At 34.0% G+C, this 16,879-nt stretch overlaps 1 protein-coding gene across 3 annotated transcripts in view; it reads right to left on the bottom strand.

Annotated features, from left to right (window-relative positions):
* Positions 1-16,659, bottom strand: part of LOC144838675 (uncharacterized) — a 28,134-nt gene extending 11,475 nt beyond the window's left edge. For 2 of the 3 annotated variants that reach the window (XM_078694108.1, XM_078694109.1), the window contains exons 1-20: positions 16,582-16,659; positions 15,336-15,464; positions 12,792-15,175; positions 12,244-12,610; positions 11,556-11,760; positions 11,051-11,090; positions 8,544-8,602; positions 7,415-7,593; positions 6,632-6,786; positions 6,479-6,540; positions 5,519-5,657; positions 5,045-5,242; positions 4,344-4,441; positions 3,766-3,847; positions 3,233-3,462; positions 2,629-2,788; positions 2,125-2,211; positions 1,640-1,744; positions 1,027-1,186; positions 365-660 (exon numbers count right to left, since the gene is read on the bottom strand). In XM_078694108.1, the coding sequence (XP_078550234.1) occupies positions 365-660; positions 1,027-1,186; positions 1,640-1,744; positions 2,125-2,211; positions 2,629-2,788; positions 3,233-3,462; positions 3,766-3,847; positions 4,344-4,441; positions 5,045-5,242; positions 5,519-5,657; positions 6,479-6,540; positions 6,632-6,786; positions 7,415-7,593; positions 8,544-8,602; positions 11,051-11,090; positions 11,556-11,760; positions 12,244-12,610; positions 12,792-15,175; positions 15,336-15,402 (5,073 nt within the window). In that variant the 5' untranslated portion in view covers positions 15,403-15,464; positions 16,582-16,659. The remainder of the gene's footprint in view (positions 1-364; positions 661-1,026; positions 1,187-1,639; positions 1,745-2,124; positions 2,212-2,628; positions 2,789-3,232; positions 3,463-3,765; positions 3,848-4,343; positions 4,442-5,044; positions 5,243-5,518; positions 5,658-6,478; positions 6,541-6,631; positions 6,787-7,414; positions 7,594-8,543; positions 8,603-11,050; positions 11,091-11,555; positions 11,761-12,243; positions 12,611-12,791; positions 15,176-15,335; positions 15,465-16,581) is intronic. The other variant, XM_078694110.1, reaches the window with a different exon arrangement.
* Positions 16,660-16,879: the final 220 nt, after the last annotated feature.

Below are 16,879 nucleotides of genomic sequence, written 5' to 3'. Positions count from 1 at the left end.
ATGGTGATGACATATCACTACCATATTTGGGCACATCACACTTTTTTGTCAAACTTTTTTGATAGTGTAGACAGAGCTTTACAATTGATATTTATAACTATCTTGTAAGCATAGGAATTATTCAATTGGATGGGGTTAAGTTGTTCCTATGTACGTACGGTGCATGTTAAAGAACTTAGTACACCCTTTGAAAAGATTCACATCTCCCGGTATGCTGGTCTAGGTAGGTGCTGCACTGCTGCTGTAGGTCTATAGAAGGCCTCAGCTTCCAGCTTGAGGACGATTATAATTACATTTTTTAAACAGTAGAATACAGTAATAATGTATTAGTAAACTTAATAAAATTAAAATATGTTTAAATTACATTATATGTGGCAGCTCCATAGAAATCAAAATTTGAAGCATTACTATTGGTCCAATCCGTTTCTGCTTCTGTCTCCGTCTCCGTTGCAGTCGTACTGTATTCACTCACTGTGCTACCTATCGATGCACTAGGGTCAAGGTTCATTGAAGCAAAGTTATTAGCAGGTTGGTTATGGTACGTATAATCATATTGTTGGTTGGGCTGTTGTTGGTTAGCTTCAGTCTGTTGCTGGAAGTACTGACTGTTCTGATTTCCTTGGATGTCTGTTGGCTGATAAAACCCCGTTTTATCCATATCTTGAGGAATAAAATAATTCAACAATCATTCATATAATCTATGTTTGAATTTTTCCTTTTGATAAACCATAAAAATCATTTGAACCTAGTTGAATTTTTTCGAGAACATTCACACATATTATATTCAAATAATATTATAAAATGTTTCTGTAACTAATGGGTTGTCAAACACTATTTCAGTACCCAACATCATGACACAGTAATCTTTTTCAAAATCAATAATAGTGACTTTTAATGTTCGCGATGTGTCATGCGACTATGTAGCTATTGAGTCTAACAGTCATTCTGTGCATGTTCATATGTTTCTGAGGGTACGTAGAATGACTTTTCGACTTGATAGCTGTATAGTTACAATTGACTACACACCTGGTATTTGTTGTATATCTTCTTGCGTTGGTAAGGCATCATATTGCGTTGATGGTGTTGATGCTGTATCTTCTGTGTCTGCTAGGTTACTTAGGTTGGAAAATGATTCGACCCAAGGCATCGGTGTTTCTGGGTTGGATGCGGGTTGTATTCTACCATCCTAGGTGAAATAATAATAAATGCATAAAGCCTCTATGCGCTTCACAATAAAGAAATAGGTTGCCAATAAAACAGAAATAAACTTGACTAACTGCATTCCGTTTACCAGCAATTTAAGGTGCAATGACTGGCTAGTACATAACTTACATGTGGTCTCCGGATATGTTTAAAAATGCAATTTGTTTCAACATATATATAAACTTCCCAAACACTGTAAATCCATATTATATTATATGGGTACCAAGTCTGTTAGTTCATGTATTTATAAACATCGTCTGTCCGACACGAAGGTCAAAAGGGTCCTTTAATAGAGGTCATACCATCACTTACGGTCTTTAGCTCTTATCAACTCTATGTCGCTCAGTGTTTTAAGCTTAAAATTTCTCCTGCTCAGATCTTTTCTAACATAACATTTGAACATTTACAACATTAGATAGCAAACAGAGATATTTACCATAATTTGTTGTTGTACATTTTCTAAATCTTTTAACCACTGAGGTTGAGTGAGTTCACGCCCATCAAAGTACTGAAGATCGTGGTATTTTAAACGATCAGACATCTACAAAAAAAGTTACAATGAAAGTGTTAAGCTGTAAAATATTGCTACAAAGGGCCGCATGTTGATAATTCGGCCCATGTTAAAAGAATACATTTTTTTTTTCTTTGTAAAGTTATTATCAAACTGATTTTCTTGAATTTCAATAGGCATGTTCTATAAGTATATACTTATTTACACCTAAAAATTCAGAATGATAACTTCAAAATTGTAGGCGCTATCATGCTAACAAAATTCTATTTTCTATTCTATTTGACGAAGTAATGAACTTACAATAAATATAAAGGCACGTGATAGGAGTAAATGCCATAACAATCACATTTTATTGTTAACTACGCCAATTTTAATATTTACAAACAAAATAAAAGAACTTATATCTTTACCTGACAAACTTGACTGACGAGAGTTTCACTATAGTGAGTGGGAAGAAATGCGATACTCTTAGCTATCACTTCACAATAATGCAATGCCTAAAAAAAAGTGAAAGAAATATGATTTTCAATAGCATAGCATTCCATAGCTTATTATATGCTCAGCAAAATTGTCAAAAAATATCAGGAAGGTCAACAGCGTGTGTTGGATCACTCACTGGATCAACTCTCGCCGCATTGCTTGTATCCTTAGGCAAGACACTTAACATACGTTTGCCTCTCTCCACCCAGGTGTATAAATGGGTACTGGTTAGATAAAGACACAACTTTGAGCTGATTACTAGCTGCATTATGGGAGTACGTTTGATCTAAAAAATGACCGGGGTAATGATGTGTTTCCCTTAGCCAAAATGTGATTGGTGAATACCTACAGTCTTGGAAGAGGTGACAATTAGCAAAGAAATGTTTATATTCATTCTCCCAACAGATAAGAGTGAAAGCAAACACATTACTTACCTGAATGATGAAGCCATACTCGGCTAGTCTACATGCATAGATGAACTTGTAAGCAATGTAATTAGGCATTGTGTAGTGTTTGTTGGCTAAATGTTGAGCATATTCATACACCTCTGTCTGTTGGATTGCTTCGTTAGTTGAAAATTGATTAAACGGCAGCCTAAAAATAGAAGCAAATATGGAGGAATATAAAAGTTATAATAAAGTAGTATAATAATAAACACCAAAGGCACAGAACAATTATTCTAAACCACCCGGTGATATACTGAAAATGTATTAATTAATTTGAGATGATAAGATGAGGAAATCTGAAAGAATGAGAAAAAGTCGCCTCAACTGAGACTCGAATCCGAAACATGCTTGATATGCAGATGTCCAAACCATTAGGGGCTTTCATGGTGTTGTTCAAACTCGATTGGATAGCGACTAACACTGTCAGCACTCTCTCTGTTTCATATATAATTTTTTGTATTGTTGACCATTGATAGAATTTAATAAATGTATGTTATTATACAGGATTGTCCCATTTATGAGAATATAAGGCTTTTGAAGTTTTATGAATTTATTATTATAAATTCAGACACTACAATTTAACTGTACATACCCATGGCTGGATCCTACTAGCACCATTTTTGAAGATTTTTTGTTGTAAGTCCCTAGGCCTAACTGTACCATCAAGTAACAGAAATGAGATGCATGTACAAGGCCTCTAGAGCCCAATGAATCCCCTAGTGTTATGATACTCTTTTTATCTAGCTCAGCATTTGAGCTTAAGTTTGATAAGACCATGGCCAAGTGAGGACGCCAGTCACCCCAGTTAACATCCGAACAACTCTGAAAATAAAAGCATAATAATTTTAGTTCAAAATTTAAAAAAAGAAGATTATACAGCTTGGTGAAAATTTAATTTTGGTTTGGAACTAATGGAGAGTCCCTATATACTGTATCTGTGAAAGTTTTTAATTGCTTTAAGCTCTGTCTACACTATCAAACTAGTTTGACAAAAAACGTGTGATGTGCCAAAATATGGTAGTGATATGACATCATCATGTCCATATATGGGCACATCACATTTTATTGTCACATAAAGTTTGATAGTGTGGACAGAGCTTTAGAATAACTTTTTCAGAATCTTACTGTGACTGCTGCTGGCTGTCTGTCTGACATCAGTTGGTATAAAGTCTGTAGAGGATCATTCATTGGTAAACTATTAGCAAATCTGTAATGTACAAACATATAACAAAAAGGTATGAGCAGTTGCTCACTATTTGTAGTGGAGCTGTAGCTTGGTGGTAAACGTGCTTGCCTTGCAATTCCAAGGGTTCAATCCTGACCTAGTGTCAGGGTTGTAACTCACAACTCTTTCAACTTCACTCCCTAAGCCTCAAATGACACTTAGTCTATAAGCACGATAAACTATAAAAATAGTTTATCAATCCTTTTAATTGGCAAGCTTGTGCTCGCTGTTGGATGAGTATGAAATAAAAATAAATTATACTAATCCTATTTGTCGAGTTAGTCCGCCAAGGAACGAGTCAGAAATTGGATAGCGACTCTTTAACACTCTCAGCACTCTGTGTTTCATTATATATATATTGTTTTTGTATTGTTGACCATTGATAGAATGTAATAAATGTAAATAGTATATACATAAAATAAATATTGTCCCCAAGGAAACAGACCAAAAGAGTCAGAAATGGTCCTGATGTCATTACCTCGTCATAACGCTTGTATGCGTCCTATGATCCATCTTAGTGGCTAACAGCAGCGCGTGTCCCCATAGCCCTGACCGTATTGCATTTTCTAACGCATCCTAATGAAACAAAATAAAGTAACAACAATATTATAATTAACATAAAATAACAATACATAATTTATTATTGACTTTGTCCAAGTACCTTCACTTGCACTGATGAAGTGCTAGTGTTGCCGAATGCTCTGCTAACTTTTCTGGCTGTTTTACTTCATTTTGATTTAGCTTTCTGCTTTTTTTTTTGTATCTCCATTGAGATCCAGCCACTAATACCCACAGCATTGTCATTTTTTCAGTGCTTATTTTATTTGTATCTACATTGAGATCCAGCCACTGATACCCACAGCATTGTCAGCGCTTATTTTATTTGTATCTCCATTGAGATCCAGCCACTGATACCCACAGCAATGTCAATTTTTTCAGTAATTTGCATTTGGATTAATACATAATTTATTAAGTATTTAAAATAATTTCAAATATTTCAACATTTTATTTGCACACTAAAGTACTCTTCAATCATTTATTTATTTATCTATTTTTACTGCTTTTGTATCAAGCACATGAAGCTAAACATGCAGATTATCATAAAATAATCATAAATTTATTATTTAAATATAATGAAATAAAACAGTTTTCACCAAGCAACATATATATAATAATTACCTTCTTTCTGCCAAATAATAACAGTTCCCTAAAACGCCGAGTTTCTTTTTCAACATCAACCGCTTTCTTATGCTGGAGTGAATTAGTAGGAGTATTGTTAGATGTACCTGAGTCGCCCTCTTCTTCTTCTGTTTCATTTGAGCCTAGCACGGGATGATTGTTCAGTATTAGCTCAGACATATCTGTACCTACCACAGTCTGAAAAGTAAATCTTTTTATATTACATTTACCTAATGTTTGATAAATAAGGTAGATATTCTACTCTGCAGAAATCTTAAAAAGTAAATCATCAACTTTATATTTGATTTACTAAATATTTGTTTCAATTCATCTTTTATTGGTCGAATTTATATAAAAATAAAAAATCAGAAAATCTTTGTTTATACATATATATTTGAAAAAGGCAGATCAGAACTCGTTTTTTCTTTATGACAAACAAGAAATATTTCTTTCATGCATAGTATAATTACATACCCCATTTTGTCTGCACAACAACACCATGAGATCCCATAGGAGAGTGGCTGATTCTTTGTCAATGGCACTAGTGTCTTCACGACAACTTTTGACTTTCTTGCTTGCGAAACTAATTACATCACCTTTGTGGGTTTCGTTCCTGAGTTCAAATAATAACAAACATACTTTTAAGTTTTTTTCTTAAGTTACATAAGAATCCTATAACTTTTAAATATACAAAAATAAATGACTTTTGCAATACTCTGATTAAAACAGGTATTTTGTTGTTTGTTTATGTCTCCCCTTTTTTTAATGATTAAAACTGAACAATTACATTTTACTCTCTGAGAAAACTATCTTTTTTTTTTTAAGATAAAAAAAAAATAAAAAAGATTGTTTGCATTTTCTTAAAAATTTTTTTTTGCCTATGCCCTTGTGCCTTTTTTTCATATTTCTATATATATATATATATATATTGTTTTGTAACTGGGGGTTTCTACTTATTATAAGCTGTGCTTCAGGAATCCCCCTTTCCATTCTTTTGTTTTGTAATGATTATTTATATATGTTTATGATTTTGCGAATGGAAATAAAGAAACAAACTTTAATATCAATCTACTACATGACATACAGATGTGATGAGTATAAAATTGATAAATTTACTGAATCTCTGAACTCTTCTAAAATTACAATTTTCTTTCAGATTAGAAAGGGTAAGATTCATAATGATAATAATAATAATAATATTGAACATTTATAAAGCGCTCTTTACCAGAGTCTCACATCGCAACATGAAAAGAATTTTCAGGAGAGATTTGAATTGAAGAGGGGATGGAGTGAACGGATGGAATGAGGAAGTTGGTTCCAGATCTCTGGTGCATGAGCAAAGAAGCCCATAGGCACAGATTTTATGTTGGTTCTAGGTGGTGTTAACATAAGAGGATCTGTTTTAGTATTAGTATACTTAACAACTGAACATACCTTATAAGAGGACCAGGGAAAGCCCTTAGTTCTTGAGAATCAGCTGTGTGTTCTAGCATGGCCTTCAAGAGAACAATTATGACTATTAGTATCATTTACAAACTATTTCAGCATTGTTATACCTCTTTCAATGATAAAACTTAATGTACCAACCTGAATGCTGTGAATCTCAACAGTAGCTGTGCCACCTTCTGTGGGTGAATTTGGAAGAACTTTTAGCAGGTGACCTCCTGGGCTAAAACGTCCTACTATGTGCGGTAACGAGAACTTTGTTGGCGTTCTCCTTTGAGGAGGCCCGGCTTCTTCAACTGAAAAGAATGAGAAGAAGAATGAACAGTTTAAGCAGCTGATTAAATGTTTCCTTACAAACAACTGTTGTTCACAATATAATCCAAGAATTAATAATGCGCCATATATCCAATGATTGGTCATAGGCGTAGTACATGTTTGTAGCTTGTTGGAGAAGCAGTCGTTATTTGTATGTGTATGGCTGAGCGCCTGGTTAAGAGACACACAGAAACTGTCATAAACAGATATATGGACACGATGAAGACATATCGCTACCCTTTTTAGGCACATCACAGTTTTTTTGTCAACTAGTTTGATGGGAGAAGCATGGGAGAAGCATGAGGTTGAAAAGTCTAAAGTTATCTAATCTATTGTTCTTTAGGCCTGGCAGTTTCAATCACATGTGTCATTCAAAATACAATATATATGGACAGTATGCTAAAGTGTTTGCAATCAAAGCTCTGTCTAGTGACGTTCCCAAATATGGTAGTGATATGCTTAAATATGGTGGTGATATGACATCATCATATCCATATATGGGCACATCACATTTTTTTTGTCACATAAACTTTGATAGTGTAGACAGAGCTTTAGTTTGGCACGAAGATAAAATAAACACTTAAGTAGTCCAGTGAGTAACTGACATACCTTGAGTTGGCTGAATGAATGATCCTTCATTGTAACCATCGTAAGATGTATTTTCTGCTGCTTGTTGCGACACATCTTGGTTTTGTTCATAGAAACTTGATCCTTTACTGATGGAGCTCATATCTTGGTTGTAGCCCTCTGGTGTATTGCCTCCAGTGTGATGGAAAGTATTTGCAAACCTGAATCAACAAATGTGTGACAATATTTCAGTGTTCATCTATCACTAACAGATTCTTTAAAGATTAATTCAAAATACTACAAGTACATGAATATGCTATTTAAAAAAAAGAATATTACATTTCTAATCATATTGATGAACTGAACTAAATGCCTGTTTTTTATGTAGAAATAAACAATTTAATTTTAATATACAGCCAACATTCACAGTAAACAGAGAAAGAATGAGAATCAAAATTGTAAAACAATGAATCTTTTAGTACCTTTGATAAAGGGAGCACTAAAAACCTGTATAATTGTTAGATTGAATAGAAATACGAAAGAACAAAAGATCACTATTTTAAAACTTTTATCACACTTCATATGTTCTCTTGTTATGAATTTAAATAGCAACACTATTTGGCAAAGCCAAGATTTGAAACCCAGATTTTAAGATTTGTAACCAAGTGTGTTAACCGCTAAAAACTAATAATTGATTCATTTCAATCATGAATACAATACAAATACCATAGTACAAGAAACGCTCATTAATAATGATGACTTTAACCAATGATGACCACAAAAAAATATGACAGAAAAGACAAAAAATACAAAAAGAACTAAAACAATGATTTAAATGTAAGAAGAAGATGATCCATTTAGAAGAATAGGATAAAAGAATAAGAGAAAAACCAAATTGAAATTCTGCTTTTTGTGGAGACATGATTTTAATTGATGTCTTAACCACTAAAAATAAGTAAAATTATCACTTAAACAAGGAGAAAAACAGAATACAATACAGAAAAATCCTGCAGTGCTAATGATCTGAGAGCCATGAATTTTACCCATAAAAGTGTAGAAAAAAAAAGATGAATAGAATAAAAGATGACAAGTACAATATATTTATTTTATTTCTCTCGGGCAACCAGTAGAATAAGCATCCAGACACGGCCACAAGCACGTATGTACTTACGATGCATTATCATATTGCAGATCTATAGATCCTCTACTAGTGTTCTGTTGTGACCTATAGGGGCATTCCACAGTATTTGGTCCGTGGGTTTAAAAATTTCATTTACTGATTTTGATGTAACTTTTGGCCATTTCTCAAAGTAGACATGTTGAAGTTTATTAAATAACATTTTTTTTATTTTTCTGATATTGATTTTTTAAGTTATTGAATATTAAATATGAAAAAGTCATATTTGGCGTTACGGACGGGACATTTTTAATCCTATTTATTTCATAAACTATGCATCTTAATATTGTTTTTTCAACAGATATAGTTAATTTATGTCTCAATAATACATAATCAAGTATTTAATTTAAATTTTGTTGTTTATTAATTTCATACATCCATTTTAAATTCATAAATGTCCCGTCCGCGACGTTTTAGGCGGTTTTTTTACATTTATTTTAAAAGTAATGATGCAAAAATCTTGATATTTCATTTTCTCCTCCTGAGGACTATATCTCATTATATTATGAACAAATTTTTTGACAATTTTAGATTTTGATGAAAATATCATATTTCAAAAATATATTGTTACGGACGGGACATTTTTGTTACGGACGGGACGTATCATTTAAATCCTAATTATTTCACAAACCATGCATCTTTTAAATATTTTTTTGCCAGATATAGTTACTCTATGTCCCTATTGTACATATTCAAGCATTTTATAACACATATTTTGTTTATTAAATTTCATATGTACATTTCAAAATTCATAATTGTCCCATCTGCAAAATTTTAATAGTAGTTTTATGGTGTTTTTTACATTTCAGTTAAAAGTATTGATACCACAATTTAATATTTTGTTTTCTCCTTTTAAAACTATATGCAATACATTATAAACAAATATTTTGAAACTTTTGGTGAAAATATCATATTCAAAAATATATGGATGACATTTTTCGTAGGCACGGGACAGACATTTTTGTTAAGGACGGCACATATCATTTAAATCCTTTTTATTTCATAATAAAACTATGCATCTTGTTAACATTTTTGCCCATAAATATACTGCAGTTACTTTTTTTTAAAGTAAGCTCCAATTATTCATAATAAAGTATTTTATTAAAATTGTTTATTAATTTCATACTTGCATTTCAAAATTCATAATTGTTACTTCTGAGACATTTCGATTGGGGGTTTTTCCTCACTTGTGTTTATTGAAGTAATGGCTTTAAAATTGTTATTTAATTCCTAATTTTAAATCTTAATTTTCAACTCCTAAGGATATTAAATTGCAATAGATTTAAACAAGTTTTTTAAAACTTGTATTTTTTTATTAAAAAAACATTACCATCAAAATTTATTGAATGTTACGGATGGGACATTTTTTTTATGGATGTGATGACAATATTGTAAGAATTAAAAAGTGTTTTTGTACTGTAGGCTGAAAAGTACTGTACAAAGGTGTTAACTGTTTATTAATCACAAAACATTGTGGTCTGTATTTAAAATAACAATCCACAAAAGAACAATACCTAAATCCAAAACAACATGACCAGTATGAATGGGAGTATTGGGTGCGGTCATCGCTTTGTAGATTTCATTCTTTGGTGAATTTGCAACCAAGAACCTTTTATAAATAAATCAGATACTAAATAATTAAGATTGAATTTTAATAGAAGTAGGCCTACAGTTATTAAATCCAAGCAAGGATAGAAGGAAATTTCAGATGCAACTTGGATCCACTAACAAATTCAGACATCAAACGCCAACGCCAATTTTTAAAGATTCGCCTTAAATGTGTTAATATCTTGAAGTCTTGTTTAATATGCCAAGCATAACTTTTATATTAGTGTAAATAAATATTTTGATAACATTTTACAATATTGCTTCTCGTTATAACTCTTCGAATAATTAATTTTATAAATAATATTTCATATTTATGAATTTTAATATTTTCACTTGACATAAACTTTTAAACAGTGTTTCAAAGGTTGAATTATATTTTGATTTGTAAATAAAAGATTACATTGATGTAAAAAACTTATTTTTAAATTTTTTTAATAGCAAAATTATACAATTTTTTAACGTGGACAAAGTTGTCCTGTCCGCGACGTTAGAAATGTCCCGTCCGTAACGACATATAAATCATATTTATTAATAAATTTTCAGTTCAATTTTTATAATTAACATTCAGTTATCTAAAACAACTATCTGGCAACATAATAATACAAAACAAATTTTAAAATCTCTTTTAAATGAGGAGAAATATTACAATACGTAAACCTTCTCAAAAGTCATGTCCATTTGCCGTCCCATCCGCGACGCATACAATTTTCATAATAAAATTTTTTTTGTACAGTCTTTTTTCTTTTTTTGACTTTCATAATAAACATTGGCCATATATGTATACATTTATTCTACTTTGAATCTTGTATTCTTTTTTATTTCTAAGATATGTCTAGTTATATTCTCAAAAATGTCCCGTCCGTAACAAAAAAATACTGTGGAATGCCCCTATAATATTCATCATAGTAATTCTGTTGCATGCGTCTTAATGAACTAATTGATAATTAAAGAGAAAAAACTTGATAAATCAACAGGATCATATAAGAAATGAAAATGTAGTTTGTCTTGTTCAAAGCCTCAGTCCTGTTTTACTGAAACAACATTTGACCATTTTTATTGAGCCAGCCAGTTTTTAAATCACCAGTCAAATCTCGGTACTTGTTCTAAATTTGTCCAGCTCATATGTTCCTGTATCATGTTAGGTTAGGGCCTTACTGTAGGTACAGGCATCACATGTGATACACATATGATGCCTGCATCATGGAAGTTTAGTTTTAGTCTATGATACAGTCATCATATGTGATGCTCTAAATATGATTATTTAATTTAAGCAACACAGCGGAGTAATAATAATAATAATAATAAGATTTATACAGCGCACATATCCACTAAAGTGCTCAAGGCGCTTGTGAAAACCATGAAAACATATTAACCTTAACATATTAACCGTATACTTACGAGTTATCTTCAGCTGTTTGTTGTTTATCTTCAGCTCCTCTGCTGTTATTTTGTTGTGATCTATAATATTCGTCATAATATTGTTGTTGCATACGTCTATACTCCTGGTCTTGGTACGAGTTGTACTGATAACCTTGCGGGTACCCATGGCTATTTCGATGTTGATCACGATCGTATGATGTCTGTCGACCATGTTCATCATAACCTATCAATATCAAAAACATTTTTTTGTTGTTGTTATATTCAAATTCATTGCAAGATTCTTATCCTATTTAGGTTTAAAATTACTGTAGCAAATTTGATGGATGTACAATCACATTAACACTATAAACATATTTAGCACCCGATTGATTGTAGGAAGACGAGTATAATCACTGGTTATAAGTCTATCTATATGGACATACCCTAAAGCCTTGTCTTCACTATCAAACTTTGATGTGTCCCTATTATGTGTCCCTGAATTAAGATCTGAAATCTTTCACTAGGCAGTATACAAAGTATAATGTACAGTAACTAGTATTTCTTTATGATCACTAAACTAGCTTACCTAATGCACTTATATTGACATGATGATGTCATATCACTACTATATTTGGGCATATCATTACCATATTTGGGCACATTTTATCAAACTAGTTTGATAGTGTAGACAGAGCTTGATTTAGAATGTTTAGATACGTTTGCCTACCTCTGCGAGCTTGACCATGGTCTCTTGAATAGCCATCAGCATCATCCCTACCCCTTGAACTTGGTCGGTCATCACTAGTTCCGGAAGCTGGGCTTGTTGTGTCTTGTCGTGACCGAGGTCGATTATAGTCATATTGCGAATTATAAGGATCTGTATATCTACGACTATAGTATCGTCTACGAGCATATTCCTGCTGCCTGTAATAGTCTTCATAGTACTTCCTATTGTATCCTCTCTGCCCACTATATTGGTAGCCATAGTACGGATCATACCCCTGTCCGTAGGGGTCGTACGGCGTGCCACCGTACCCAGCATATGGACCACGACTTGTGGATCTTTCAGGGTAGTGACCTTGTGCTGGTGAATTCTAAATAAATGATTTACATAAAGGTTAGTTTTTCAGCTATAATATTATTATGATCATTCAATAACTATACAGTATCATTACAATACTAGTATACAACAAGCAACTCTTATATTCATTGAGAAGTCTTAATTGGTTCTTGATTATTGTAGTACAATTTTATAAAATGACAAAAAATGCTCACCTGATGTGGTGGGAACTGTGCATAACCTCTGTGTCTACCTTGTTGATATCCTTCTGGGTATTGGGCGTATTGTTGCACCCCTTGGTGCGCCATTGGACCCATGGGTTGTGTACCAGGATATTGTTGCTGTACGCCTTGAGTCGTCGCTGATATCTGAGTCCCATCTAAGTTCATGTTGGCCACACCTTGAGTGATTTGACTTGTTATTCCAGCTTGTGATTGAATCTGTTGCTGTTGTGCGATAACCTGTGGTTGAATCTGTGGGTTTGTTTGAGGTTGTACATGTGGGCTAGCATGTGACTGTGAACCCAATACTGTTGGTAAGCTAAGTGGTACTGGGGGCTGGATTACAGAATGTCCTGGTGTATTTCCTAAAGATGTAGGTACTTGTCCTCCAAGGACAGAGGCTGGAAGTGGTTTTGGCGGAGCTACATTTACCATTGGACTACCTCTAAACTGCTGAGAAGGTGTCTGTGGCATTGATATGGGAGGAGGAATTTGTGAAGAAGCCACTATTGGTGCAGATGCTGTAACTATGTTTGTCACCGCAATTTGACTTGAGTGATCAGTAGAAGCCGGTATTGGAGTAGGTTGTAACGCATGAGCAGGACCAGTACTAGAAAATACTACCGGTAGGGGTGCTGGACCAGGTATACAAGTAGGTATACCACTAGAAGGTAAAATTGGTTTTGCAACTGGAGCTGGTGCTGCTGTTGTTAACAGAATATTGTTGGGCAGAGCAGGTACTTCTGCGGACCATAATGGTGGTGAAGGCATAAATCTTTTTTGTTGTACTACTGCACCTCCACGACCGGCTTTAACAGTGGTGAAAGCACTAGGATGGGCACCACCTTGTACCAAATGGTCAACCTCTTCTGTTGATTTGTGCCGCATACGAGATAAGTCTTCAGGCGATGGATTCTCAGGTTTGTTGTCGCCGACATTTTCTTGTGAGCCTGCCACAACAGGTGGTTCTGCATCTGGCTGAAAATGAACGGCTTGCACTGAATCCTGGGAAACCATGTGACTCCCATCAGGATTGGAATGTGTATTGTCAATGTTTTCGCTATTTTTATGTACCGCACCTTGATCCAAGATGGAAGCAGCACCGACGTTTGGAAACGCACTTGAATCTTGAGTTAAACTTCCAGCGTTTTGAAGGGCAACAAAATCAACATGCATCTGAGGTTGAGTAGATTGATGGTGGGTTGAATCCTCTGTAACGTCAAGAGGTTCTTCTACACCCGTAGGACCCGAAGCAGGCAGATGTTCAGGCGGATGTTGAACTTCATTCGAACCCTCACCAATAAGAGAATTGCTTCGGCTGTGTTGTTCAGAATGGGAACTGTCCGACACAGACAACCCCATCATAGAACTACTTCTACTTCCACTGTGATCACTCCTTTTGTCAAGATCTTCATTGGCACTCATTACATGTGGTCCTACCGAAATACCAGTTTCTTCTGGTAAACTAGGATTATTATGATGCATAGGTGGAGACATACTACTCATTCCAAGATCTGGACCCATTCTGTCTGGTTCAAATCTCACAGGTTCTCCACGAATTTCAGGAGCTAGATCAGGCTCCAACCTATTCAAGTCTAGCCCCTCATGGGCTAAGTTATTGCAGTGCAAATTTGGTTGCAAACTATTTGATTCAGATACTGATGGATTTAAAGATGACTCAAGCCAACCATGTTGTTGTTGCTGAGGTACAACATCTGTATATTCCTGACCTGAAGGATTACCATCCTTAGAATTTGAAACAATATCAGGGACGCTTTGACCGCAATTCCTAAGCTCATCCCCCAAAGGTTGATCAACAAGAGCATCCATCTGTTGCTCAACCGGATTCCGCTCATACTGTCCTTGTGAGGGGGGTGGAATATTTCCCAGAGAGCCTTGGAGAACATGCCCGTCTGCTTGCTCACCTGGGTAATTATTATGTAATAAGTCTGACGGCCCATTAGCAAATATATCAGCGTTCTCACCGATAGCTTTTTGATGTGGGTTGCCAAAGTCATTATTCTGCGGGTAAAACATATGACCAGGTCCATAGTGGTGGTCTTGCAGCGCTAGATTACCCGCTACGTTCGGTACATCCTGGTTGTTCCATTGAACATTAGGATCTGCATGAGTACCGTAATTCCATTGTGGTTGATTGTCATACTGGACGTGTCCCTGATATTGTTCCTGTCCTGTTTGTGCGTTCTTCAGGTCTGCTGGGTTGTAGAATACCGGCTGCTGCTGGTAAGAGGCAGCACCACCCGTATAATCACCTGGGTTGTGGTATCCTAATTGTTGGTTATTACCCACGTTGCCAGGAGCAACTAGGTCGGGTTGTTGCCAGCCAGGGTCATCAGATGGTATAAAATCTTGAGCTCCTGAATAAGAATACACAAATTGATGAATACACAGTGACAAAGCATACCTCCATGGACAGAGTATAACAAATAAAAAACAATTATACAACAAAAGTTTAAAGTTATCAATATACTTGTGCAGTGCTGGATACATATTGATTTAATAGAATTTAAATCTTACCATTATTAAAAAATGAGGCAGCTCCATTAGCATGTTGTTGTTGTTGATCTCCATCATTGCCAGACATGATACTCACAATAAATTAACCTCAACACCAAATAAACGTCATTCAGTAGAAACTTTTTTTAACTGAAATTTTGAAAATACAGTGGTTACCATGATTGAGTTGAGATGTATTTTTTCAGTATTAGCTAAAATGATAACAACATGGACAACAGTTGTACAGTTTCATAAAGCCCATATGAACACGATAATGTCATATCACTACCATATTTGGGCACATCCCTACCATATTTGGGCACATCACACTTTTTTTTGTCAAACTAGTTTGATAAATAATAGTGTAGACAGAGCTTAACACTCACTCAACAGTTACATTGAAATCAAAAAGTTTGGGAGCGATCTGTGTATAAAGGACAAATCATCATACACTTTTGTACAGTATGAAGTGACCTTTTGATTTCATGTCAGGAATTATGTTTTAGGAATTACAATATATTGTATCAGGACTTTCCCATTAAATTTATTCTTTAATTTAAATAACAATATGAGAATGTTTGTAAATTCTATTAAACATCTGTTACATCATGAATTGGCAACAGAACACTGCTGGGCAGATTTAATATATTGAATGTGAAGCATGGATCCTACAAAGGGTAGTCTGCTAGATAGTATCTTATGTGTTAACAAATAATATTTTAATTTAAAAATAAAAAAAACAAATGTAAACATGATAAAATAATCTTGTTTTCGATATTCACAAAGAGTCCACAAATTAGCAATATAATGGTTTGTGAAAGTAAAATAATAATGAAGTTTGTATTAGAAATGGGCTGGGCCCAGACCACCATCATCCTGCTGAAAAAAAATTATACAAATTAAAAATACAAAAAAACAAACATTAAACAATAATTTTGTACTAAAAGAATTATACATTACTACTATAAATAGGCCTGGTAGTAGAGGTATTGCATTATATGTTCTACAGTAGGGGCTATGTTATGTGGCCAGATACTGTACTTTGTGTTATAAAGATAGGCTGACAAAATAGACCTTTATCAGGGACAGAAGCCTTGGCATCTGTTGTGAAAATTAGGCCTAGGCCTAGTAGTAGGCCTAAAACCTAAACCAGCCGTTTGTCATGAACGTAAACAGAGTGGATTTTCTAAAATTACAGTTACCATATTTTGTATATAAGTGGATAAACCACAACCCTAATATTTCGAAAACCTTATCTTATCATTACCTTTATAAAAAAGCTTTTACATTACAGATAAATCCATGATAGTAAATAGGTATACAAAACGGAATTTATCAGTATATTTTGCACCGTGGTAGTAATAGTCGACGTGGTATTATACGCATGCGCTTGAGATTATAAACTTGTCGCCTATGCTCAATCAAGCGTGATGAACCCGGAATTCAATTTTTTAAAGTTTATGAGAAAAATTCAGGTTTAATTTCTATAGAGTGGCAAGTCAATCATGGAGATATAAATACCTCCATGAGTCAATATTCATTTTATTCAACAGGAATGTTATAAA

This window comes from Antedon bifida, chromosome 3 (assembly GCF_963402885.1).
Source record: "Antedon bifida chromosome 3, ecAntBifi1.1, whole genome shotgun sequence".
NCBI lineage: Eukaryota > Metazoa > Echinodermata > Crinoidea > Comatulida > Antedonidae > Antedon > Antedon bifida.
The sequence above is the reverse complement of the archived record's forward strand: the minus strand, read 5'-3'. Positions and strand labels throughout refer to the sequence as shown.